This window comes from Poeciliopsis prolifica, unplaced genomic scaffold (assembly GCF_027474105.1).
Source record: "Poeciliopsis prolifica strain line A6 unplaced genomic scaffold, Auburn_PproV2 SCAFFOLD002, whole genome shotgun sequence".
NCBI lineage: Eukaryota > Metazoa > Chordata > Actinopteri > Cyprinodontiformes > Poeciliidae > Poeciliopsis > Poeciliopsis prolifica.
This window is the reverse complement of record NW_026562377.1, coordinates 9,437,668-9,465,364: the sequence shown is the minus strand read 5'-3', so window position 1 is coordinate 9,465,364 and position 27,697 is coordinate 9,437,668. Positions and strand designations below refer to the sequence as shown.

General features: G+C 36.7%; 1 protein-coding gene across 1 annotated transcript; it reads left to right on the top strand.

Moving 5' to 3' along the window:
* The first annotated feature begins 1,195 nt into the window (after positions 1–1,195).
* LOC129378680 (pituitary adenylate cyclase-activating polypeptide type I receptor-like) lies at positions 1,196–27,697 on the top strand. Its single transcript, XM_055059085.1, has 13 exons — positions 1,196–1,494; positions 5,543–5,651; positions 14,239–14,346; positions 18,187–18,284; positions 19,370–19,467; positions 19,558–19,690; positions 21,926–22,079; positions 22,187–22,247; positions 23,320–23,389; positions 24,796–24,887; positions 24,982–25,111; positions 25,189–25,230; positions 25,726–27,697. The coding sequence occupies exons 1-13, from the start codon at positions 1,441–1,443 to the stop codon at positions 25,918–25,920; spliced, it is 1,344 nt and encodes a 447-aa protein (XP_054915060.1). The 5' UTR covers positions 1,196–1,440; the 3' UTR covers positions 25,921–27,697.

Below are 27,697 nucleotides of genomic sequence, written 5' to 3'. Positions count from 1 at the left end.
AAAATTTACAATGAACATAATGATCGTTACTGCAGAGGCATTTCTAGTGAGTTTTTCATTTCAGAGTTTGATGCATTCTGTATACATTCCAGATATCAAACAAAACTATTTTCCATAGTTACTCATTTTCTGACTTTGGTTAGGCAGTTTTTGGACCTTAAGTGTTCAATGTGTTATATTTGGTTTATTTGACTATGAATCACTCTCTGACATTTGACTGAAAGGTCCTTCAATGTTTTTGGATATTTGATCATTTCTTTTCTGATTATGTTCAGAATGGAATGGTTTCCCAGCCTTCAATCCAGACTCCTCCATTCATCCTGTCTGAGTTTCTTGTCTGAACTCTAAAGTGTTGACATAACTTTCTTTTGTTTACCATTTTTTATTATTATTTTCCATCACTTCCATCCGCTAGCATTACTTAAAGCAGAGCTTTAAAGAAAAAAACCTGTAGCCTCCATTGATTTACAGTACTTCTTTCTGATAAAAAAAATATATAAATTTTTTGGACCCATCATTTCAATATTTATGCTATGTCTGGAAAGCATAATAAATAGAAACTAATACAGAATCGACATGAGCTAGGATCTGCGAAATCATCAAGTGTTGGGTTGGGATATTCCAGTTGTCTTTCTGGACTCACCTGGTTAGAGCTAAAATCAAATTTTCTCTGTCTGTCAAACTGTTATTTATGAATAAACAGGATAAGTAGTGCACAAAGAACACGCCAGAGAGAAAAACAACAAATATAAACACAGAAAAAAATCAACTTGCGTTACAGCAGTGTAATCAACCATTACTGACAAATATACACAGTCCATATTATGTATGATAATATTTATCATACATAAAAGCAAAACCTGGGCTGCTACTTAGTGACTAGAGATTTATTTAAAAATATATTTATTTTTATTTAGCCTGGAATGATTCAGGAAAGCCTGCCTGACTAGAAATTAGTGTAAAAGTAGCCAATAAAAAAAAATATCAGAACCTTCTTCAAGTCTGCAGTCTGAAGATGAAAAGCAAAATATAATGAGTACTTTGGGACTTTTGCACAGTGTACTCAACTGCTAAGATGTAACTCTTTCCGCTGAGTATCTTCCCACCCTCCACCCCCTCCTCCTTCGTCTCTGTCGCCGCCTTTGAGGAGGAGAGCAGCGGAGCTCAGCTCAGTGCAGCGGCGGCTCTCCTCCGCGCGTCATGCGGACATCCTCATCTTCATCCCTCGAACAACATAGCGCCACCCGGACCTCCCACGGACCTCCCAGTGAGCTGCTCACTTCTGGCTTGCCTCCAACACTTGTCAGGGAAATACATATTTGTGTTCCTTCTAGAAGAGTTATTTAAGTACATATTTATTTCTAAATTTGTTTCTTGAGACTACTTTGGGAAGCGTAATTCCTTTCCCGGGTCAGTTTTCTGCTTTCTGGACGCTCAAGGATGGACAGCTTCCTTCACCTGGCTCTGCTCCTGCAGCTGGCGCTCTGGGAAACGGTGAGTAAATTCAACAGTTTCCGATTGACCTAACTTAAAAATTTATTTATACATATACACATTTAATTGAATGTACCTATTCAATTAAAGTTCATATCCACTACCAAATAAAATAATGCACCGAGTTTTTGCATGAAAATTGACTGTTCATGATTTTAGATCCGAATATATATTTGTAAAACAAGAAAGTTATATTATTAATGTTGATCTTTGTGACATAAATAGTTAATTATCTATATTTATCCCAACTTTTTAGAGAACTCATGAATAAATTACTCATTAAAATCAATGTGAACTGATGATGAGTTAATTCATAAAGTTTCCTGAACTCCTCAGACATTTATGTGAATTTACGACCTGACTTTACTCACCTGCTGTCCCTGCTGTTTGTTGTGTCAGCTGCGAATTACTGTCATAATTCCCTCAATGGGCATCTCACTATATCTCCAGAGCTCTTACTTCCTCTGGGATATGAAAGCCCAATAAAAAGGTTATGTATTTGACATTACCTTTTTATTGGGTTATGTTGAAAACATGTTTTTTAAAATTTGCATTTTTTTTCCCTCAAACAAAAAGAATCAATCATTTCAAAAAGCCACGCTCTTTAAGAATATCTAATGTAATGGATTAAAGAAAAGAACGACAGTCTCTTGTGACTCCATTAATGTTGGACACTCTACAGTCTGACAGCTACAAAGGGAAATCATGAATTTTTTCCTCCACTCGTGTGAAAGTACACATATTCTTGTTTGAATTTCAAATAATGCAGGTAATTCAAGGAGAAGACTATTCCGCTCTTATTCCACGTAATCTGAACTTCACAGCATTTCATCTCCACCAGCTGCGGCCACACTTGAGTGTTTTCTCATCTTGAAGGATTTCAGATGTCATTTTTTGTCTTTTTTCTTTTTCATTCACACACAAAAATGAATCGCCTCATTTTGACATTTGCATATTTTTCAGGTAGTATGATTTACAAAAGTAATCAGGACTGTTGACATTTTGACAGTATCTAAACAGTTTAACATTGAACTGGATTGGTGATAAGGAATAGAAATGAATCAGATATAAAAACAGCCAATGTAAACGTAACTCAGTCAACAAATGAAACTGTGTTAATCTGTGACAGACTTAATGAGGTTCCTCTTCTTATATTCTGCAAGAAATTCTGCTAGAGCTTTTGAGCCCTGACATCAAATTACCTGCTGCCTCAGGCAAGTCTCTTCTTGCAGAACAAGTAGTAAACCTTAAAATCAATTCGAAAAGGCCACAGGTAGTTGTAGTATGGAGGCCAAAATGAGAAAACACGCTGTCCTCTTTGTTTCCTCTGCATCCTGTCAGTGCCCTGCCGACTGACCACGTGTTTTTCTTTCCCACATACAAGGAAATCTATAGATTTTTGTGGCCAGATAATGAATGCCAGCAGCCTACTTCTAGGAAACAGATGCAGGAAAGAACTTGGAGTTAGAAAAGAATAAAAATGTTAGTTTTTCTATTTGAAAAAAAAGGAAAAACAAGTGCGGAGAGAGTTGGAGGGAAATGCGATGCGTTACATCTTTTCCCAAGGACACTCCAACTGTGTTGACACCCAAGGTCAGACTGTGCAAAACCAAGAGCTCCATCTATGGATCCACCGGTCTTAGTCATGTTAAATGTTAAAGTACAACACAAAACACATGGAAGAAAAAAAAAAAGGAGGGTTTTTTGGAAAAGTTGAAGAAGAAAGTATCTGCTCTCCAAAGTGGCTGAAAATTTAGTTTAACAAAGTGTCATTGTCAGAATCTTTTAGACCTCTGGAATATTTGTTTTGGACATATGAGGTTGAAGAACCAAAAATGCAAAACACAATGTTTTGGAAAACATACTAAGCCAAAGAACCTATACCTAGTGTTGAGCATGGAGGTGGAAAAATGATGATTTGGGCTTGTCTGCAGCCACCCCACTTCGGCACCTTGTGGTCGCTGATTGGATGCTGAACTCCTCTGTAAAGTCCAGTTTTCTTTAGCCAAGGACGATAACGCTCTCAGTCAGAGGGAGGCGCCAAACTCTCAGTCAGAGGGAGGCGCCAAACACACAGCAGGTGATGAAAATGATAGGCCAGAATCTAACAAGATGTAAACAACAAAAATGCTTTTCAAAAGAAGCCCACTGAAGAGAGATCTGCTGTTTTTTCAGAGTGTGTAATTTATCTTTCAGGCAGAAAAAGAATTGATGTTTTGGTAAGAAGTGATGAATTCTGTATTTTCTTCTTCTCCTCTACTTCAGAGCATTAATGCACGATAGAAGGAAACTGAGGGGAGCATGGCTTTTCATATGAGTTAGGAATAGTATGAATAATAGTATAAATCAGCTTCTTTACATGAACATAAAGAGGTTTATTAAGCACTTAAGAAAACAGAAACAAATGTGTGCAACCCCCAAAGAACTTGTGCCATATTGGGGAGCAAATTCCTTCATGACATTGTCAGATAAAGAAAGAACTACTGAGAGTAAGTGCTGTTAAAGCTTTTTTTATTATTATTATTATTTCCCCAGACTTTAATTATAGGATATTATTTTCTTGGTTTTTCAATCTTCTGTGTTTGGTATTTAGTGGTTTGGAAGCTAAACGTTTGAAAATTGCTGTTTTATTATTAGCAAAAATAGAAAAAAGAAAGCAGTTCTCAGAGAGGACAGATTAAATAAAATCACAAGGAAATAAAACATACAGCATTCTCTCTGGGAGCTATTCTCTTGTAGATCAAATTAACCGCTCTATATAAAAATGTTTTAGATTTTCTAAAGAGTAAGAGAAAACTCAAATGTCTCAAAATCTATTTATATCCCACCCATTTTATATTAACAAGTGTTGATATACATTTTATATCAACATATATCTACCCAGAGTCAGAAACTTTGAGCTTCCTTACAGAGGAAGGACTGCACGATATCAGAAATGTTTTTAATTGTGATTTTATTACTGAATATTACAATTATGATATTGATTGTGATTATCTTACAATTTCCTGACTGCGTCATTTCCAATAACCATGCAGTCAAATGGTCTTTGAGAGTTTGAACATCTTCTTCACTACATCCATTTTAGGCATCAAGGGCAGTGAAATTCTGTCCATCAGGCCAAACACATTATTGGAGTGCAGAATGAGCATCCATGGGACTTGTTCTGCATTTATACTAAGTACGATCCAAAGTGCAGGGTTCAGATAGGAATATAAAAATGGCGTTAAACACAGACTGAACAAAAATATTTACCAAAATTGGAAGCGATTTAACATGGTGGTGTAAATTCACTTTACTCATGTAACCAAAATTAAATTGAACAAAACAGGAAACTTGCTCCATCTTTAAATGTCAACTAAAATTATTCATGCCACAGTCAGGATAGCAATCTACCCTCTGCGTTGCTGTGAAACTCTGAATGTAAATGATAGCGACTCATTTAAGAATGGCCATAGGCATTGTGCGCCCTGCGATAATGACCTCATTATGACAATGATTGAATTTAAATGACGACGTTGGAAAATCCACTGCCATTTAGGATGAAAGGTAACAATAATTGAAGTTCACTCTCAGAGGACACTCTTTAGTCTCTCATACACAATCGGGTTTCTTTCACTTGCATCTGATGATTTCATGAAAACATCTGTCAGAGTCTGCTGCTTGACATGCGGGGTGTTCCAGGTCCTCTTCATACTGATAAATGGTAAAATGACTCATTGTGTGGCCTCAGAAGGAAAAGTCTTCTGCCACTATCATGCTTGTATAAAGTAGATTTGTTCCATAAACTTACAGGACAGATATGACAGGACTATGCTGTCACAATGAGACTCTGCTTGTGGCTGTGACCTTTAAATAATCAGGGAGTTTTTTTAGACCACCGAAGTAAATTAGATTGTGGAAATATTTTACTTTTTTACTCTGTATTGAGTCTTGTGTTTGAAGAATAGGCCAGTGGAATAAAAACAAAACAATTTTTCTGATATGCTGTGTTTATTCATTATCTCTCAGACGTGTATTTTAAGTGCAACTGGATTTTTCTGCTCTTCAGACAGAGGCCATGCACCCAGACTGTGCTGTGGTGCTGCAGCATATGAAGGCGCAAGAAGAATGCTACAATATTCTTGAACAGGAGGAAAACAACTACTCATCCAAGACAGGTTGGTATGTTGTTATTCTGCTGTGCAGAAACTCAGAGTCTTTGCAAAACAATTAATAGAACCCTTTTTATTTTGTCAGGTGGTAGATAAGAAGTAAAGAAGTAATACCAGTTCTAAAATTGAATAAAAATTATACTAGCTTTTATTTTCATTACAGTCTATGTTTCACTTTTGAAAATAACCTGAAAGAGTAGCCACCATTTGTATGCAACTTCTTTTTCACTTGTGTTCCGAATTACAATTTATGGGTTGGGAACACACGTGCCATATCTGCCTTAATCTTGGAGTGGCTCATGGTTTTAGTTCTTCACCTTTCAAAGCCAAACAACAATCTTCTTCACAAATGTGCTCACCCACATAGCTACCACAGTTTGAGTTACTTGTCTTCAAACTAAATATTGTTTGCAGAGAGAATGGAAACCAAATATCTCAAAGTGAGATGATTGGCTTCAAAAGATTTCAAGAATGACACATTTAAACACTAATATAGAGACATGGTGGCAGAATTACAAAAAGAGGGGAAAGAGATGATCTGTGTAATATGAGGGAAAGCACAGAGTCCATTTTTGTCAGTCAGGATGAATCCATTGTAATCATCCATCCATCCATTTTCTAACACTTTGTCCCTAGTTGGGTCGGTCGGGGAGCTGGTGCTTATCTCCAGCTAACGTTTCGGGAGAGAGGTTGGGTACACCCTGGACAATGCCTGTCTGTCGCAGGGATTATAATTATGCCATTGGCTAATAGCATAATTAGCATAATTAGAGTATAAGCAGGTCTTGCAATTTTGATATTGCATACAGAGATATGAAATCAATGTTAGATTTTATATTGTAATGCATATATGCTACACTTTTAAATTAAATAATCACAATGAATCTTCTTGATATATGAAATTAAAACATTGTTTGTAACCTCTAGTTCTCCTTGGCCTTATAATAAGATGTGTCATTTGCTTGTTCAACTGAATCAAAAGGTTCTTTCAACTCTTGGAAATGTGATTTTAGATCTGTGTGGCTATTGCTTATTGTTGATGGAAAAGGTGAAACTATAGACTGAAAGCCTGTGTGTACCTCTAACTCAATTCTTAAATATATAAGTTTCTCTCCAGCAGACTTCCACTTTGTGTTCATTTAAAATCTTTACTTCAGTTTTTTAATCTATACAGTTAAAACAATGGCCGGTGTTGTATTTGTGAGGAGAGTGAAAACCAGGAGCCTCAGCAAGAAACCCTGACACATTCTCGTGTTCAGTGAAATGGTGCATGAAGTCATGGTTGACTCTAACTTGTCATGGATATCTGACTCTGGTACTTACAGACTTCCACATAAAGCACTCAAGACTGCTTGGAGAATTAAAATAAACCACCATAATCTAAACATAGAAGTTTTGTGTATGCACAAAACTTCTATCCTGGTATCTCTCATGCACCAACTTGTGTAATGGAGTGTGCACTTAATTATTGACAAGCTCCTGGGAACTTCTCCAAGAACCTTCACTAACCAGTCACATTGACACTGGTTTGGTTTATGGCTTTGTTTGAATAGTTGGCATGGGATACATCAATACCATCTCTGTTTTCACAGTCTGCAGTAAAGACATTCTGGACAGGGAAGTCAAAGTTTGACCATCTGCCATTAGGAGAACAATTTCCCAATGTCTGCTTCATATGTTAGAGCAGAATGAAATGGGATACTGCTCAGAACTTGGGTGAGCATCTGCATGTCTGTCATTCAATACAATGTGAATTAGCCAATCTGTGATTCTCCTATTGGCTGGTAGGCATCCCTATTGAACAGTTCAGGCTTTTTGATTAAAAATAAAGACAGTCTATGTTTGTAGGGTTCTGATGCTTTTCTGAGTTCTCTAAAAGTGATTCAAAGGTGTCCTGATATGTGGAGGCCTCAGCTCGCAGCTACAACTCCTAGAAGAAACTGTATGTCGAATCTGGAATGAAAATATCCCTGTTTTCCCCAAAGAACCAGAAAACAAATTCATACAAGTCTGTGATGAGTCATTCAGCTGACTTTCAGCCTCATTTAACTTGTAAAGGAAACGATGCATTGAAGGAATTAGTTGAAACTTTGGGTAACTTTCTACACCACTCAGTTTGTGAAGTAGGACATTTGTCAGAGATTTTTGTCTGTTTGACATTTAATGAAAGATGTACTAAGTAGTCTAGCTGGATACCTTTCTGCAAATAATGATTGATTTTATTTTACCAAATGTAAAGTATGCTTTCTTTATCTGGCTTGACATACTACAATCAAAGGTAACGAGAAACACCTCTAACCTTTTTAAGGTTTTCTGCCTACTTGAGTAGAAGATGAATTATCTGAATCTAATACGATTTTTCTTTCATCCTCTTTTCCACATCTCAAAACAAAACAAAACACTTTAACAGCTTGTGCACAAGGGGGTGGAGGGCTTCATTTTCCTTCAGTGATGTTATCTGAAGGCAGGTTCATTACACCTGAAAAGCTCTGTTTTGAAGTGTTTTCAGTTGTGTGACATGATCATTCCAAGCAGTTAAGCTTTGTTCTCGCTTGATGAGCGTCATCTGCTCACCAGTGGGGTTTCCAGTCTACACTGCAGCTGCTGTTGCTCATAATTAATTGCATCATTTGGGTTCAAGCAAAGAGACGATGTGACAATCAGATTCCGAGGCGGCAAAACAGAGGGTCTTTGTGTCTGAACAGATGAGCTACTGCAGTAATCTGAGAAATAGTTGTATCTCTTTACAAGTGCAGAGATCTGAGTTTGGAAAGAAGTGTTTCACCAGAAATTTAACTAAACTATTGACTCAGATATAAACCACACAGCTCCTGAGGTTTATCTTTATCTCCTCTTGACATCAATAAATCCAGATGGTTTTAAACATTCTCAACCTGACAGCAGTTGGTTGGACAATTGAACTTACTGTCAATTTTCCCCAGTTCTTACAGGATTTGACATAAAAAATATTCACCTTTTGTACATTTAAATATATATTTTTAAAAAGTAGTTTTACAGGAAGGCTCTTGATACATTTTGACTTTCCAGAGACATGACAAACCCTGGACAAAGGCAACACAGAGATACACATGACAAACAACCATGCACACACACACCCATACTTAAGAGCAAATTGTAGACCCATAAACATAACAATTATATCTTTTGATAGTTAGGGGAAGCCAGAGAACCCATCCATGAACCCATCCATGCAGAAAAAACCCAAATTAGGATTAACTTCAACGCAGCAAAGCATCCCAGTTTGTAGGAAGGCTGAGTACTTGCATTACTCCAAATGGAACCCTCATCCATCCATCCATCCATCCATCCGTCCGTCCGTCCGTCCGTCCGTCCATCCGTCCATCCATCCATCCATCCATCAAACACTTAATTAAGGTGTTATAATTAGTTCCAAGTCCATTTGTATCTAAAATCACAGACTTAGGCAAACAGACTACAGAAAGTTGTGAAACAATGATTTGCCTTGAAATTTCTTCATTACTATATGTTCCATAGTCAGTTGTGGTATTATAACAAAGTGGAACAATTGAGAACTATACTCAAGTTAGTCATGAAATTGTAAATCATGCAAAATCACCAGGGGCAAGGGGGTTTCTATGTTTGTCAAAAATCTTCACACAGTAGCAACAGACCCTCCTCTGGCCTTCAGATTAGCTCAGGAACAGTGTAGATATTCATGGAATGGATTTTATCCCCAATCAGAAGCATCCAAGCCTTACATCTCCAAGTACAAAGCTAAGCATCAAAAACAGTTGTGTAAAGGACACTTCCACTGGACTCTAGTGGAGAGAAACTAAATCATGACTCCAGTTTGACAATCCAAAGGACAAGTTTTAATTTGACAGATACCAGAACGACACTCGTCTGATTTCATTAAGCATAGGAGTTTTTCTGAGGAGTTGGGCATGGCTCCTTCGATTTGACTTTAATTTGATAATTTCATGGTGCCAACCTTCTGAAAACAGCTTGGAAATATCCAGTCATGTTCTGATATAAAGAAAGAAAGTAATGCTTTATTATTATTATTATTATTATTATTATTATTATTATTATTATTATTATTATTATTATTATTATTATTATTATTATTATTATTATTATTATTATTATTTCTCCATCCTCATTATTACACTCACCCTGAACATTAGCCACCCATATGAATGTTTGTGTGTTACTGGCAGGTTCCATGTGGCTGTCACTTTCTGCTGCTGGCCTTTTCACAGATCATTACACAGCTCCACTGCTCTGCCCTCTTCATATTCTCAGGTCAGTTGCTGCTGCCATATTGACAATTAATTACTAGTGGAAAGTGTCGCTGTTTACAGCAGCAATAAAAGTAAATACAGTGACAGTAATGTGGATGTTGGTATTTTCAGTTTTCCTCCCTCTTCATGTTATGTTGGGGTATATATAACATATATAACAAACTCAGAAATCAAACATTTTGTTCCAATATGTCTTTGGTTACTGATAAAGTGTGTTTTCCAAAAAAAAAAAAGCATCCAAGACCATAAAGACCATAAAAACCAACATGATTTGTTAATATTTTCAAATCACCAGCACTTTCTATGACAGTCAATAACACTCATGGGATAAACAACATATATGAAACATCAATGGCATATGTAATTGCTGTTTACTCTGTGCCTTTATAGTGAATTTTGTTTTCACAGCATTTCAATCAGGTCATGACCTGGACTGTATCATTGTAACACCTTGACTTATTTCTTTTTCAGCTATTCTGTTGTTGATCATTGATTGTTGATTATCCACTTTAGACTGAGCTTCAGCAGTAAGACAAATGGCCTCACATACAACTCGAAAATAATTGACTATACAGAAGACCAAAAATAATTTCAAGGTTCCCAAGCCCTGTGGCAGCAAAAAAAAAAATTCAGTTCATTACTCCTCCACAATTGTGCTGGGCAGTTGGTTTGATGTGTTTGTGTTGAAGTGGGACGTTCGGCAGCTTGCTTTTCTTTTTGTGGAAAATCTTTCTCAGTATAGCATCCATCCATCCATCCATCCATCCATCCATCCATCCATCCATCCATCCATCCATCCATCCATCCATCCATCCATCCATCCATCCATCCATCCATCCATCCATCCATCCATCCATCCATCCATCCATCCATCCATCCATCCATCCTTGTCACTGTTCCCCCCATGATGGGCAGCAACAATTGCTCTCCAAGGCCATTTCTGTTTTTTTTCCACCTGTGCATTGGACCGACACCTACATGCTGAAGAAACTCACAAACATACACAACTCCTGCTCTTGCAGAGGTAGTCACACTGGTAATGAATAATCAATAAATTGCTTTTGTTCATATTGACAGTCATGGAAACTTTCTTTTCTCCAGGACTGTGCATTGTTCTGTATTTCTCAGAAAAAATTCTGAAATTCTTTCGCTTTAGCTTTTAAAGAGTAATCTGCCAATAAATGTACTGTTGACATTTTTTTACCTGCTTAATGTTGTGTTCTGTGGAAGATTTTACTGCTTTGGTTTACTGTTATGGTTTATGAGGCAGGAAAAACAAAAAAAATTCAAGGGATAAAATTTAAAACTGTTTTTTCAGAACAAAACCTTAGAAGGCTTGTATAATGTATTCTCCAGGCACATGATGTAATTTTATAGCACAAAAAGGTAAATTTGTTACCTTCAGTTGTTACAAAAATGCTGTATGCAGCAAAAAACAAAATTTTATTTTGCAATGTGATGCTTTGAAATTGCCATCTGTTTCTTTAAGAAGTTATCCTCTTTCTGATACTCTTTTGCATGTCACCAAAACAATGCACCTTTACCATTTCCAATCGTTCTTAGGGTTATTGGACTGATTAATATTTTATTTGCCGAGGCGGAGTCTCCTAGCCCTAGGAGGAGTTTGTGAAAACAGGCAGCGCATGGTGAGAGGAAGAGCCACAAACGGCAGCCAGGGGAGATTAAAAAATGTCTCAAAAATGCATGAAAGAATAAAAACATTTCTCCAGATATGTTTTTGATGAAAGCATAACATGATAAAGCTCAAAAAGTTGATTCAATATAATACTCCCCTCATAAAAATCTAACAACTTGATTAAACAAGTGACAAGCTACAGGTTTTTTCTTTAATATCTTCAGATTATGTCTATAGATACTGTTCTTTTATCTGCATCTCATAACAAGGGTTATGAAGAGAGTTCACAGGTTTATCCATCCCAGGGTGGTTTCACCACTCTGATATCAGAAACACTATTATAGCCGTTAGTGTACCTGTGCTTTATTGAATCCAGAATAGACTGAGAAATGAAGCGTCGAGGGATAAACTGGCCAAACCTTGAGGAGGAAATGAAGGCCTTCCATTTAGACTGACATTTGATCGATATAATACTCCTTCCCCCTTCATGTCTGTCCTCGAGAATGACAAATCTTTCTTCATAAGTTGTTGCAGATGTTTTTTTTTCCCTCCCTTTTTTAATCGGATACAGAAATGTCAGACAAGTGAATCCTTGAATGTCGCAGTAAAGCAGGTGAGACAGAGAAATTACTTTAATACTGTTCAGCCAGGTTTGACCTTTCACAGCCCTCAGCAAGAAAAACAAACCAGTAAGTCACTTTAGATGCCCTGTGGGCTTTAAATAGACAAGGATACATTTTGCTTTCTTATACTGCAGGTGGGTTGTTGTGTGTTTGTGTGATAGTGAATTTTAATTTTATCAACGTATTTAGTTTTCTAATTTTACATATCAAAATATATTTGTGGTTTGTTGTTTTATTGAGACTTATTGGATAATTTATCAAATCCACTTCCTCAATTGCTTATGAATGCAAAATATCAAATCAGACATTTAGTGTATTTAAGCATATGCTGATGATGACTTGTCTAAACCAAAACTCTAGATGAACTTTAAATGGTTTTAAACCTGACATGGTTGTTTGTGCCAAACAGACTAGACTGGGTAGTTCAGACACAATAAGAGCAACAGTTGTGTGGATGAAAATATCTTGTTTATCAGTGAAAAATTGAAAACCTTTTCTGAAATGATAGGAGGCAATGGTAGCTCACTACAACTAAAGTATAGGGAATACCATTTCTGATTGTAGTACACAGTGCGCCTTGAAGAACAGGGGCCACTTCATCCGAAGGGTCAAGTCAGGCATTGTGCCTGTCAGTTAAAACTCCTTAAAATTTGTCCATGATCGATCTGAAAATGTTTCTGGCTCATTGAATCTGAAAATGTGGATTTCTTGGCAACAGTTGAGAAATGTCCGACTTTTTATGACCACAGTGTAAAGATCTTGTATTTCCAAAAGGAAAATGCTGCATGTCACAAAACTCAGTTTGTCTCAAACTGGTTTCTTGAAAAAGAAAGTGAGTTCATTGTGCTCAAATGGCTCAAGCTCTCATGTTTCCACCACTGACCCTTCAGCATTTTGTCTCTGGCACTGATATTCACTAGCATTTTGCTAATGTTTATTCACTGTAAACAAGACCAAAAGACAACCATGGCTATATAATGAGATGCACAAGTCCATTTATCCTTTGCTAAATCCCATTACAATGCTGTTTGCTTTGCTTTAGTGAGCATCTGAAGAAGGAACTGTTTCCCATCACCTTTAGAAACCGTAAAATATCCATAGCCACTATGTCCATTTAAATAAAGTTCCAGTTTATAGGGGATATCTGTCAATATTACAGTATTTAACAGTATAAAAGTACTCCATCTTGAGTCATTGCAGAACATAATAAATGAAGATGTCATCTGTAGCTATGATGGAGTGGAAAATATAAATGAAAAATGAGTTCAAAGCCTCGTTTATCCTGCGAGATGTCTTCTTCTTCGCGGCTTTGGCAGGGGAACCTGCAGCAGCAGCCAAACGCTGTGTTTCATTATGAATGAGTGCTGCTGCATCTCTCCGTGCGGCCGTTTTAATTGACGCAGGGCCGAGGAGCTTTGATGTATGAGACGATGAGATGGCGGATTGAGTCCGGCGCCTCATTACCACCGTCTCTTATCACAAACACACTATCATCCAGAGCGCCAGGGTCCGCAGGGAGAGACTTTGTCGGCCATGTGATATGAGCGGCAGTGGAAAGGAAGCGTGGGCAGAGAGGAGGGCTGAGAACGTCACAAAATCAAACACCCTTCGCCTTTCCCAGACTGAGGGAAACCCCTTGAAAACTAACATCAAAGAACTAATTTCTGTTCCAGGAAAATGCTTAATTAGCTGGTTCTGCAGGATTAGGATGCATTCAAGGTCAAAAAGTCTGTTGCTTATAGAATGTTAAGTGTGTTGTATAAGAAAAGTTGATGAAATGACCACATAAAATTTTCTTTTCCATTGTTTGGCCTTTTAATAACAGTACTTAGCTGTGGATTCAGATCAAAACGTCCAGCTTTTAAGGTCCAGTTTATTGTGAGAAAAGAAACATTGACTCTTAGGTTAAGATTCACATTCAACAGACTATAGCTGTCTATTTATCTAACGTTTGATTAGTGCGTATAATAGTATTAAATGTGTTATTCTTGAACACATTGGTGCAGTCACGTTGGTATATGTTTATTACATTCTGATTGTCTTTCCAGGTTGCCCGACATATTGGGATAATATTTACTGCTGGCACCGGGCCAACGTGGGACAGGAGGTCAGGGTTTCATGTATGAACATCTCTCAGCTGTTTGCCGACAACCAAGGTAAATCATTTTTTTCAAATCACTGTCAGTGACATGAAAACCACAACTAAAATTCTGAGATGTGTGTGGTTCTCTCTGTGTTTTTCCTGTTAATTTATTTTTTTGTGCTGTTGCACATTGCATACTGAGTGTTCCTGCGCTAAAGCAACTGATGGACTCCGAAATATATGTCAGTTGTTTATGTTTATAATTTGAGTCCGGCAGAAAATGCTCTGGTCAACAAGAAATTAATATTCCTGTCAGCAGCTGTGCTGACCTTTTCATCCTCTTGCTTTTTTCTCTCCTTGATTATTTTCAGTTCATCATTTGCCTGAAAGCCACAATGATTTGACACTGTGAAGCTGAATTTCTTTTTTTTTTTTTTCTAAACAAAGTAAAGAATCCTGTTTAAATATTTTAAATCTAATATTATGATCAGTTCTGATCATCCATCATAACACAGTCCAGAAAAAATACCATGTTATTTTGGAGGTCCCCTGGGACTATGTTGTGTTTGTGTTGGGTGGTTTATGAAGAGGTTTTAGTTTTCAGTGTGCACTGCTGCCTGTCTGTGTGCCCAGACTGTTTAGATTACCCCTCCTGTCTCTTCCAGACCCCTGTCAGATCCAGCTGGTCTTTTTTGTTTTTCTTTTTTTACATAAAAACAATAAATGCACACATGCAGGAAGGAATAAACAGGAAAAATAGATTAAATGATGTAAAAATTAATGAATGTCAGAGCAAATGAGGATTCAACAAAGAAAGACAAATCTTAGTTGACAAAAATACTGAAAACAAAGAAGGAGACACAGGAAGCATTGATAAAGATGTTCTTGTCAAATGAAACCATGTGTAACATTTAGTTTACACACAAAGTCCAAGAAACAAGGAGAGTTGGTCAAAGTTGATGAAAAAAAATAGATGCATCTAAACACAGAAAGAAAACCTCTTTGAGATTGGAAATGGTTTGAGACGAGTCTGGAGTTCGGTCTTATGACCATAAATCTACAACCTGAGCAACAGTAGGATGATTTAGAGCATATTCAAATGTAAAATTGTCACAATAAAAGTCTGCCAAAAACAGTAATTGTGTGTGTGCATAAAAACATAGAAAAGAGTATAAAATAAATTTTGATTGAAATATTATGGGAAAGGCAGACTGTTAGGATGAAAGATGCACAAGAATGTTGAATGACTCAAGACCTATGCACATCAACAATGTGCAATCAAAAGGTTTTGTACCTTTTGGTTGCACTGGAACAAACGAAGGAATTTTTGTCATGTCATGTAACGGTTCTCAGCCAAACTAGCAACAGCAGAGAGGTTACACAGATTGAGGGTGCTGATAATACACTTGCATGTTTCCTGTAGTAAAATTCTTAGTGCAAGAAAAAAAATATGAGTGAAAGTTAACTGGAAGCTTTGCTTGGAAGCATCAGGAGACGAATGCTGTTGTGAATGATTTCATAACTCACTGTTAGTCATTCCTTGAACCTTGCTGGATTTCATCCTCCACAGGTCGGTCCAGAGTTTCCAATGGGACTTTGCAAAAAAGCAATAAATAAAAAATTATTTGGAAATTCAAACAGTTCAGACAAGAGCCAGGAGCATGAGTTTGGAGCTGACACTGCTTGTTAAACCAGGCGATATGAGTTTTAGCATTGTCCCCAGAGCCGCAACCTTCAAACCTTAAATCACATTCAACCATTTGCTGTAGCTGCAGGCTCTACATGCTACAATATTCTGCTGCTGGATATCGGTAAATCCACCCACGGACTCAAACCCCCACACTCTGCTGTACAGAGAAGCTGGATGGCATTTTCACTTCACGAAAACTAGAATTTCACTGTAAACTTTGTCACTTCTGCTGAAAGGGTGAATTCAGTCTTGGTATCTGAAAACCTCTTTATGCATCATAAAACCTCAGGAACTCATGATTTGAGCTCCTCTGTTCTATCTCCAGGCCATGGTGGAAGAACACAGAACAAAATTCAGCTCTTTTAAATCAAATTGAGCTGTTCAAGATGAAGTTAAAAATTCAAGAATTTCTGTGCATATATTTTTATTTGATCTCATATTTGAAGGCTTCTTTTTTTTCCAGAAGTATCAGTCTACACAAAAAAATAAAGAAGCAAATAATGAGCACGTAATTCATTCACTGAAACTTTACTCTTTCTCATCAGTATTTTAGGGTATTTGATGTGTGAAGTGTTACTATCGGCAGTCATTGGCATTTTTATAAGGTCTCTGAAGTATTTGTTGATTTTAACTAAGAGTGGCTGTTCCTTAACCCTTGTGAATACCACATGGTCCACAACCAGACATAGGCCCATTTCTTCCCTTTTGAAATGACTTTACATGTGATCATGTTCCTGCCTGGATTTTTTTTTTAACCGAACCACCATCTAGGTATTTTATGACAAGCTTTTTTCTTGATATCTCAGGTACAAAAGGAAAAAAATAATAATAACAAAGCCTTTTTTGAGTAATTTGAGCAACTATGTGTTGCCTTTTTCAGCTGGTATTTCAGTCTGCATGTGAGCTGCTTATATGGTGAATGAAAAAATTGCCAAGCAGTGAAGGTTTGCAGAAGTTAGTATTTGAAATTTTGACTTAAAAACACATTTCTTATTTTTTCTAAGCACATATATTTCTTGCTCCCATAGTGACTTAAAGAACTGCATGAGACATCAAATCTTTTTGATTTTGTTCCTCCAGACAGCAGTATTCTCCTAATTGCTGTCTGTCAGTCTCTGAAAAAATGTTCTTGTGATATTCTGAGTTGCTTTAAACGCCATTATGCTGTCATAACAGTTGATCTCCCTTTTCCATCCCACTGGCTGTGACTTTTGACAAGGGCTTGGCTACTTCTGTTTGTCAATCATATACTATATTTGTACACTGTTTTGAAACAAGTTCACTAAATGTTTAGCCATTGTCCAAATCCTATTCTTACGTATGTCAAAAAAACGTTGAAATCTGCACTGTGATGAGATAAGGCCTTCAAGCCTGTCTTCCATAGTAATTTTATGCATGAAATGAACACTGCTTTCTGATTATTTTGTCTTTTACATCATTCAAGTTGGACACATGAGATCACGGGCTGAATGTGTTTTCAGAGCAGGAAACAAGCGGCAGGATTTCATAGCACACTGCATTCACTTGAGCATTAACTGTGGGACAAGTATGGAGGTTTTCCCCTAAATTTAGTGTGACACTGTCCCCTTGTAGATCCAGACACCTGTCCAATGGCATTCATTGTTCAACTCTTAACATCTGCATCAGGGTTTCTGATCTGAGAAGCATATTTCTCAGATCAGTAGAACACTGGAGGTTTATCCAGGGGTCTTTCTGCATCAATTACACTGTTGTATTAACATTTATTAATTAAAATGATTAATTAAAGGGTAATATTTATAAGAGAAAAACTAGCAACACAATCATCCAGAGTATCATTACTAATCGTAGTGGTTGTAAGGTTATATATGAAAGGAGCAGTATCATGTAAAATTGACTTTTTTGGAGCTTAACATCATATTGTAACGTTCTTCCCTCCAAAACATACCTACTTTAATTCTTCCATACATTGTTTTGGATTCTTTGTAAGTGGTTAAGATTACGCAGTGAAAACGTTACAGCTTTTGTGAAACTTTAGCAAGCGATTTGGAAAAGTTTGATGCATAATGTTTGCAATTTGTCTGCAATTTGCCTTTCTAGAGTCGCTCTAGAAAGTCCATTTAGTCCATTTCCAAACTCTTCAACTGCCCTACTTTATTTCAGAGGTCAGAGTTGGTTTTTAAGTGCTTCCTTTGCTTCACCTCTAGCCCATTTCCACTCTTTTCTGTCTTTATCTTTTTTTAGCTTATGTTTCAAGGAACTGCACAGAAGAGGGCTGGTCCGAACCTCTGGACTACCATGAGACCTGTGTGTTTAAAGATGTTGAAGAGCCAGAGCCAGAGGTAAGTGAGATTATTATGTTGGAGAGTTATAATATATTTTGAACTGTTCATTGTGAACCTTTTTGTTTTCTTGGTTGTGCTGGGCCTCTACTCTCTGGGTCACATTTTCTTTCTTATTAATTTCTGTTGGTCTGGGGTTTGATTAAATATTGCCCATTTTTATTTTGAAATTTGTTTTCACTTTTGAGACAAAACTGTTGTGTTGCTGTGGTATAGTGAGAACTTTTGGGTGACAGCACTTATACAATAATAACCTACTATTACAGATTTAATTACTGGGTATAAACCTCTGCTCTTATTATGCTCATAATTAGACAGAGTAGATGACAGATGTCAAAAATAAAACATTCTTCGGCAGCAATATGAACAGAAAAAAGAGAAAATGTTATTGTTTTAATTACAGTAAATCCCATACTGCTGATTTTGTCACATTTGGACATACAGAAAAAGTACATTATAAGAGTTGAGAATATCTTCATCTGAACAGGTTGTGTTTTGAAAGCACATGAATGCTCAACTTATGGATTTCAGCAGTGTACTGTTTAAAAGCAAGATTTTGATAGTGATAGACAATTAAAAAAACTTTCTTAGTGATATAAACCCTATAATTCACTGAATAACAAACAGATCAGGTAGGGAAAAAAACAGGTGCAACAACCTGGTTTCTTAAGCTTGGACCTTTCAACTGATACTTGCTGAAGCATCTTTATCTATCAGCATGCACATATTTACTCACTATTATCTGACCATTCTGTTTTACAAAGTTCTGCTCAGTCATAAGGACTTCTCTTATCCACATTCCCCACTGGCTCAAATGGCTGAATTTACCAGGCAATTCAATTATTTGTTTCAATTGTGTTGGAGCAGGGACACATTTGCAACATGCAACCAGATTTGGGTTAATAGTAATTTCTTTATCCCTTTATTATCCCAAACATGTTTCTATTTCTAAATTGAAATCACATTAAAGATAAAAAATGATGTACTAAAATCAATTTTTCTCAAAATGTTCTTTCTTTGATGATTGAACAACTTATTGGAGAGCACTTTAATGAAATGTCCTAACTTTTTTTTGTCTCTTTCAGACAACGTATTTCTCCAACTTTAAACAGGTGTACACTGCTGGCTATGCTACCTCACTCATCTCACTTATATCAGCTATTTTTGTCTTCACTGTTTTTAGGTAACAATTTCAAATTTTGCTGCTACCTTTATTTAGACTTATACAGCGGGGAAACACAAGGTAATTCAAATATATTTGTTCTTTCTGCAGGAAATTCCACTGCACCAGAAACTACATCCACATAAACCTGTTCTTCTCCTTCATCCTGAGAGCCACCGCTGTCTTCATCAAAGACCTGATTCTTTTTTCTGATGCAGATCTGGACCACTGTTTCATGTCAACTGTGAGTGCTGCCGTTTCATCACCAACTCACCAGTAGTAAGAATTTTGTAAAAGCAGAAATTATTGTATTATCACTGTAGTGCTTGTCTGCAGTTCAAATTTATAAAACAAAAATTACCTCGTCCAATAATATTAATAGATTTTAGTCAGTAGGAGGGGATATTTAGTTCAAAATTAACTTTATAAAAAGCTGTAGGAAAAAAGCTGTTGAGAAATGTTAATGTATCAGTTTTTATGAATCTATTTTTCCTGAAGGCAGCAATTTGTCCAGGTGGTGGGCAGGATAGAGTGAGTCTGTCAGAATATTGTATGCTCTCTGCAGGCAACATCAGTTGATGAATTGTCCAGAGTAGGTAGCTGTTGGTCGATGATGTTCCTGGCAGTATGTATAAATCACTGAAGAGATTTCTATTTTTCTGCAGCGCTATACCACACGACATGGTGTGAGAGGTGGAGTTATGGAAGGACGTTATGAGCTGTTGTAACAGGTTTACTCTCCTGAGTTTTCTAAGAAAATACAGCCACTGCTGTGCCTTCTCAGCCAGGACTGTGGTATTTATTTGTCAATAAGAAATCAGTGGCCACATGACCTTCAGCTTAACATGGATGTTCCACTTCTCTGTACCCATCACACTTAACAAGCTGGATTTATTTATAATCTCAATTCAGACAGCGACCACTGGGCACTTCTTAATAAACAAGATCTACACCAAGTTATTTATTACATACTTTATTGCCATATTCATTCATTGAAAAATCTTTCATGTCCACCTTGAGATTAAGTTCTAACCCTTCAGCATCATGGGCCAGTGGCTGCAGCAGTTGTTGCCGTCAAGTACACCGAGTCTTTTAGATGCTGGCACAGTGGTAGTTTTAAATATAAAGCAGGAAAACAGGGAAGCTGTCAATAACACAACTGGAGCAAACCACAGAGAAATCATGCCATTACCATGACAACTACACTGCTGTGAAAAGTGTTTTTTTTTTCTTACAGATTTCTTCTGGCCTTTTGTCACCCTGAAATGTTATAGAACATCAAACAAAATTTAAATATTGGATACAATTGACTTGAATAAATGCAATAAATGCTTTTCAAAGTTTTCCAAACCAACCTGGCCGTCTGGGATAAAGTAAGTGTTCCCTAAATCTAATAACCAGTTGCACAATATAAGCAGCAACAACTCTCATAAAGATTTTGCAATAACTGTTCAACATAATCAATTATGGCAAGCTTCTCAGGTCTTGAGGAAGCAAAACTGTCCCAAAAAGAGATGATTGTATTGGATTGTTAGTATGATGGTCTGATTTGGAAACGTTCTAATTTTGGAACAAATGTGACATTATGCACAACTTCCAAAACTGTTCCAGTTTTGTCTCGTCATTCCACAGAATACATTCCCAGAACTCTCATCATCATAAACTTTATGATGATGGTTATTATAAAGAATGTCTTGTCAAATGTGAGATGGGTCCTGATGTGCTTTGGGGTAAGCAGCTGTTCCTTGGATCTCTGCCATAGAAGCCAATGTGCCCCGTATGTGGGCACATCAGTGTATATAAACCCCAAAGCACAGAAGGAATTGGACATCTACAGTATATCAGAGCTGTCATCCAAACTCCAAGAACACATTGAAAAGATGCACCCATCTCAGACAATGACAAATGGAAAAGAAGGTTCTGAAGGAACCATCATGAGAGGGAAAGAACATGCATTGGATGTACCACAACAGTTAACTGAAGTGGCTGATATGACCAAATCCTGCCAATGGCTGTAGAGGGCTGTACAGCACAGAAGGTCAGGTCATGGCAGTACATGAGCCGCCCTTGATCACCATAAAGGCACAGATGTGCCACACCAGGCAAGGCCCCAACTGCAACATGGAGTAAGATAGCAACAGGAAAGAAATGCGTGGGATAATATACACAAGCATTTGTACAGATTAAAAAGTGGTGACCCTGTCTATCTGTCTATTTATCTGCAAATAAAAAAAAAAAAAAAGCTTTTAAATTTGTAAATGTTTCAGTTTCACTTCAATAAAAAATGTTAATTGAGAAGCGTCTGTCACTACCATGACAAGTTTCAGGTTTGTGAAGAAAATGAAACAAATACATTATTTCCATTCTCAACAAGAACAGAATCTCAATGAACAGTTATTATGATCTTTCTTCCTGTAATCTGCCAAGTTAAGTGAAGTTTACAACCTTGTCTGATGTTTGTCTTTGCCTTGTCCGGCAGACAGCCTGCAAGTCTGCTGTGGCCTTTTTCCAGTTTAGTATCCTGGCCAACTACTTCTGGCTACTGGTGGAAGGGATGTATCTACAGACGCTGCTAGCACTCACCTTCGTCTTTCAAAAGAAATACTTCTGGTGGTATATACTAATTGGTTGGGGTGGGTTTTTCTGGTACTTTCTCAAAGTTTCTTGTTAGAGAGGTAACAAGTTTCTTTTGTGTAATGATTTGGTTTCTGTATTTTTTTTTTTTTTTTTTTTTTGCCAGGTCTACCGACGATAATCATTGCAACCTGGATTCTCAGTCGACACTTCTACAATAATAAGGGGTGAGCAAATGCTGTGGCTGCTGGTGAAAGTCAGATTTGTTTTTTTTCTTGTAAGAATAAGCATACACATATTTTATTAAAACAACAATGCTCTCACCGATATGCTTCATGTTAAAAAGGACAAAAACAGATTTGACTAAGTGGGTGCTAAAGAATATTGTTTTTTTTTTAGCTGGAAGAAATAATTTTTTAAATTTCAAATTTAGACCAATTTTTAAGACTTCCTGCTTAGAGTTGTAATCGAGCATGTCAAGCCAGTTTATAGTTGTGGAAGTGATAAGCTGCTAATACAGGATGAGGAAATTAGACATTGAAAATGTGGCAAACTCTAATTATGGTTTAAATTTGAGAAGAAATAAAACTCCCTATCCAGAATTTATGGAAAATGTATTTGTTGACAGAATGGCAGTTAAATAAATGTAGATGCTTTATAAGGACCCCAGAATAAAGAGCAATGTGCTTGGATACGAGTGAACATGGAGCTTATAAAATCCCAGGCTGCTTGAACATACAGTGGTTTTTAAGTAAAAAACAAAAACAAAAAACAATCTAGTTTAGAGAGATGTAAATCAAAAATATTATCTTTATTTCTGATTTCCAGTGTTTATAAAACTTAGAGGTATTGATATCTGTTTCAGCCCTTTTAGATCACTCTTTAATAGTAATAGTATATGAACACCTGGTAGCAGTGTTAAAAATAGATATTTTAAATCCTATTCCAAGTGAGTGGTTATTAGTTTCACCTAAATTTTAAAACATAATTGATATTGTAACTAGCTTTACCATTTGCAGCATGCCAAACAATTTTCTGCATTGACGTTTCACCAAAAACTTATTTTTCCAGATTGACTCATCAATAAACAGGCATTTCTGCAAAGATGTTCAATCTAAAATGTTATGGTCCCTTTAGAAAATTGATAAATCATAATGGAAATGTGTTTCGGCGTAAGATTTACAGTTTAATTTCTAACATTCTGGCTCGAGAAAATGTTGCATATTTCATGATGAGACTTAAAACAACATAGCCTTTTATTGTTCAGTTTATTGCAAATCTGGCTTTTATGCATCCCAGGTGCTGGGATGACACAGATGTGGCCTTCATCTGGTGGATCATTAAGGGTCCAATAACTGCCTCCCTACTGGTGAGTACACTGCAGATAAAATGGGAGCTCTTCATGGATCAAAAGTCTAGGATCTGTGCTGACGTTTGATTCTTATTTTGTTTTTATCTGATTGGCAGCAATCCACAGCTACAAGAAAGCAACTTATTTTTTAAGTCTTGATCATATGATAGACAAAAATAACTGAGTATGTTCGAGTATCTTTCTATTTGTTTTATAAAGTATTAGTTGTAGGTGGGATTTGATGTATCAGTAGATCCTAAAAAGATCAAATAGTTAAATTGATCACAATACACACAACAAATTCCACATTTTCTTTAGTTGTTAAAGATTAAGTCTTAATGGAAAGGTTGTGTCAGAGAAACAATACCTTTCTTGTTGCAAACGAACTAAAAAGGAAGAGTTGAAGCCAAGTATATTTTAATAAATGATTTGATTAATTGATTATCGCCTGTGGATCAGTTTTTTGTTAGCACAATGCCAGGGTGGAAAGGCATCAACAATCCGTAGAAAAGCAAACATTGCTCCCAGTCAATCTGGGAAGAGTTGTAAGGTCATTTTCAAACTATTTAAAGCCAATTATTCCACAGTGAGAAAATTCTTTTTATAAGTGGAAAACATTTAAGGCAGTCTCCAGCATTTCTGAGAATGTAGCACATTCCCCCCTGGGTCACTCTAAGTATTTCTCAGTGAAAGAACAAATCCCAAGAGCTCCATCTTAGACTCCACAGACCTTATCTATGTATCATATTTTACATGCTGCGAGAAAGCTTTTTTTTTTTTTTTATTTGTTAAGAAAGAACGATAAAACAACTTAGGTGTGCAAAGCTCCATGTGAACAAAACTTGCTCTGGAACAGCGGATAAGACCAAAACATAGATTTTTGGTCGATATGCAAAGTGCCATGTTTTTAAAAAGCAAACATTGTAACTGTCGAGCATAATGATGGAAAGTTGATGAATTAGGGTTGCTTCTCCAAAACAAGACCCGATCACCTCACAGTCATTGCATTGATCATGAAATCCTGTTTGTAATTATGTTCTATAGAGTCAAATGGCCCAATCAAAGTTCATATCCTAACCTGATTGAAATGATCTAATGAAACCATAAAGGGGGGTTATTACATAGTTTTCAGCCACTTAATGCTATTTTATATCACAAGTAATTATGTTACCTTAAGTTGTACAAATGCTGTATATATCAAACCTAAAAGAACCTAAAACCTAAAATTGGCCTCTGTCTCTTTAAAAAGCTCCTACTCTTTCCAACACTCCGCCTTTAGCACGTCATCACAACATTGGACTGAGAAGTTATTTAAATAATAAGCTCACCAGACATGCAGCTCCACCAAGGGCTTGTTAATAACTGCTAGAGGAGTTGAGGACCAAAACATTAAATAAACAATATAACGTTTTTCTTCTATGTAGGTGAATTTCATCATCTTTCTAAACGTGATCCGTATTCTGGTTCAGAAGCTGACGTCTCCTGGAGTCGGTGGCAACAATACAAGTCACTTTAAGTAAGAGAGCATAAATACTTCTGTATGAGCATCTGTGCTGACACATGGCTGTATACCCATGCAATCCTTATGTCTCTGCTGTTTGTGTTTCCAGGCGACTGGCCAAATCCACACTGCTGCTCATTCCACTTTTTGGGATGCACTACATGGTGTTTGCCTTCCTACCGGAAAACACAGGAGCAGAAGCTCGGATCATCATTGAGGTTGGCATGGGATCCTTCCAGGTATGACTAGAAACACATTTTTAAAAATAAAGAAATATAAAGTTTCACAACTTTTATCACGTGTTCATCTTTTAAAGGGATTTGTGGTAGCCTTGCTGTACTGTTTCCTAAATGGAGAGGTGAGCACACATTATGCATTGATCTGTCCAGTCAGTGAACTGAATCTTAAATAGCCAATAACTACAAATAAATGTTGAAAATATTTTATGATGTCAGACCAAGTTTGATTTTGACATTGAATAGGTCATTACCACCACCTGCTGGATAAAATTGTTGATTTTCCTGGGATGTTTCTTCCCTTATTTAGCCTCACTTATTAAATTCTGGTACTATAAAGAATTTCAGATGTGTAATGTGCGTATAAATATTTAAATGATCTCTTTATGTTTTATGTTTCCCTTCCCAGTTTCTTGCAATCTTTCAAAACAGAGTAGTCAAGCTTTTGTCAACGTATTTCAGAATTTGCAGTTCATTGGGATGGCTTCTTATGCTGTCAAAAATATAAATGACTTCGAGCAAATTTTGGTGTAATCATTGGATACATAACAAAAATAAGCTAAAATGAGAAACATTCAATGCTGGACCTTTTCATCAAAGCTGGATTTGATTTTTAGGTGCAGGCTGAACTGAAGAAGCGATTTTGGAAATGGCAGACCGAGAGTTACCTGAACTACAGTAAACGACGGCGTACGTTGTTGAACGAAAGCAGCACGGTGACACAGATATCTGTTCTGGACAAATCCAGTCCGAAAGAGCAGCAGAGCACCGAATCACATGCCCTCACGCCCAGTAATGTGTCTGCAGTCTGAAAACCATGAGACGGGTCCTGCACGAGTTGTTTTTTCCATTGCACAACTCATGCTGTGCACAGACTACACCTCAGAGCCTGGTTGTTGGTGGGTCTATTTATCCTGAACTGTGAGACCTCTGAACTTGCTGTGCAAGAAGTCAGCATCATCCCACACACATTCACAGCACATTCAGATTTCCCCCCAGACACCAGAGTTTACAGTGTTGCTGTAAAACTACGTCATTTGCTTTGGGGCAACTCCTCCACATTTTACTTTCCAACACTGAACTCTTTCTGCTTTTTAAAGAAGAAATATGAAAAAAAATCGAAAGGTGACCAGGGATCTTGTTCAAAACAGAAGTAAGTCATGGTGGAACATAAATGAAAAGAAGAATATTCTAATTCAACACATTCCCAAAGCTTTGATTCACCAGTCTTATTATTAAGTTAAATTAGAATATTTTCACACTTCAATTTGTCACAAACAGCTCAATGAACAGCAACAAAATACACTACATCAGAAAATAAAAGATTTTGTACAGTGAACCAAGAGAGTTTTTAATTTGTCAAATGTTCACTTTTTCCCAACAAACAAAAATGCCATACTGGCATACTAAAATGGCTTTGTGGTACTATAAGTACAAAATACTTGATTAGAAATAAAGGTGTAAATTTTCTTTCTCAGTCGATGCTGCAATACTAACCTGAACCCTGAACATAAGTAGCCATTTCTCTTGCCTGTAGTCCGTTCATTACATGTAATAATTATAATCTGATGAGTACCTTTATGAGGAACTCTTGGGTGCACTAAGAGGAAATCATACTTGTACACAAAGATTATCAATTATTCTCATCAGTTGTTATTCTGACAGTTGTAAAATTATGTGACTAATAAATGAGATACTGTTCTTTTTCAGTAGGTAAGGTATATTTTATGTTTAAACTTTTATCCATGTTTGTTTTTATATAAGCAGACTTTATAGCTGAGCCATCTTTTCTTTGGACTTGTGACGTCAAATTACAAAAGGAGATGTAACGAGAAGCCTCTTTCTCAAGGATGTCAACAACTTGTGTGTTACCAGCCTGGCATGGCCATGAAGAAGATATCCTCCAGCCATGAGGCCGCTATAGGCAGAGTTGTTTAAAATTTCTTGACGACCATTGCACACAGATGTATCAATTTTGCAATCAAGTTCCACCATGCACCAACAAATTTTATCAGAACCAAAAGAGGCTAAAAAATGTTTGGTGGGTCCCATGCCACACTTTATCAGCTCAACACCATCCGTTAACCCACTTGTGCATTGTCTTTCATACTCTAATATGCATAGATGTGATTTTCATAACGACCAGAAGACCTTCCTGCAATTACGTCAAGAAACTATAAACGCAAAGGTTACCTGGTATTACTACTTGTTTGTCACCAGTTTCTTTACGTTTGCAGACGGTCCATGTAAAAAAAAATAAAAAATAAAAACAAAAAAAAAAAAGCTATACTACCTGTGATTTTGAAAGATCCTGCGTCAACATTTTTTTAAAAACTTTGGTCATTCCTGTTACATTACATGTCTATTTAGGAGATGAAAATCCATAACGCCATCTGTTTCTATGTCTGCAACATGTTGCACAGTGCATTAGCACACATCTGGAGCACTAGACTGTAAAAACGTTTTGTTTTGTTTTTGTGAATGAACAGTGTTTTGTGACTGTTGCAGTTGACTCAAATGATTTATACACTGACCATACTGAATTTATTAAATTTGTTTGGCTATAGAATCCTTACAGTATCAAGTTAA

Bases quoted from the DNA above. Each gene is read 5' to 3' on its own strand.
- LOC129378680 (XM_055059085.1), top strand. From the start codon at position 1,441: ATGGACAGCTTCCTTCACCTGGCTCTGCTCCTGCAGCTGGCGCTCTGG. The intron at 18,285-19,369 runs GTAAGTGAGATT...TGTCTCTTTCAG, and splicing joins TTGAAGAGCCAGAGCCAGAG to ACAACGTATTTCTCCAACTT. The intron at 25,112-25,188 runs GTATGACTAGAA...CATCTTTTAAAG, and splicing joins TTGGCATGGGATCCTTCCAG to GGATTTGTGGTAGCCTTGCT.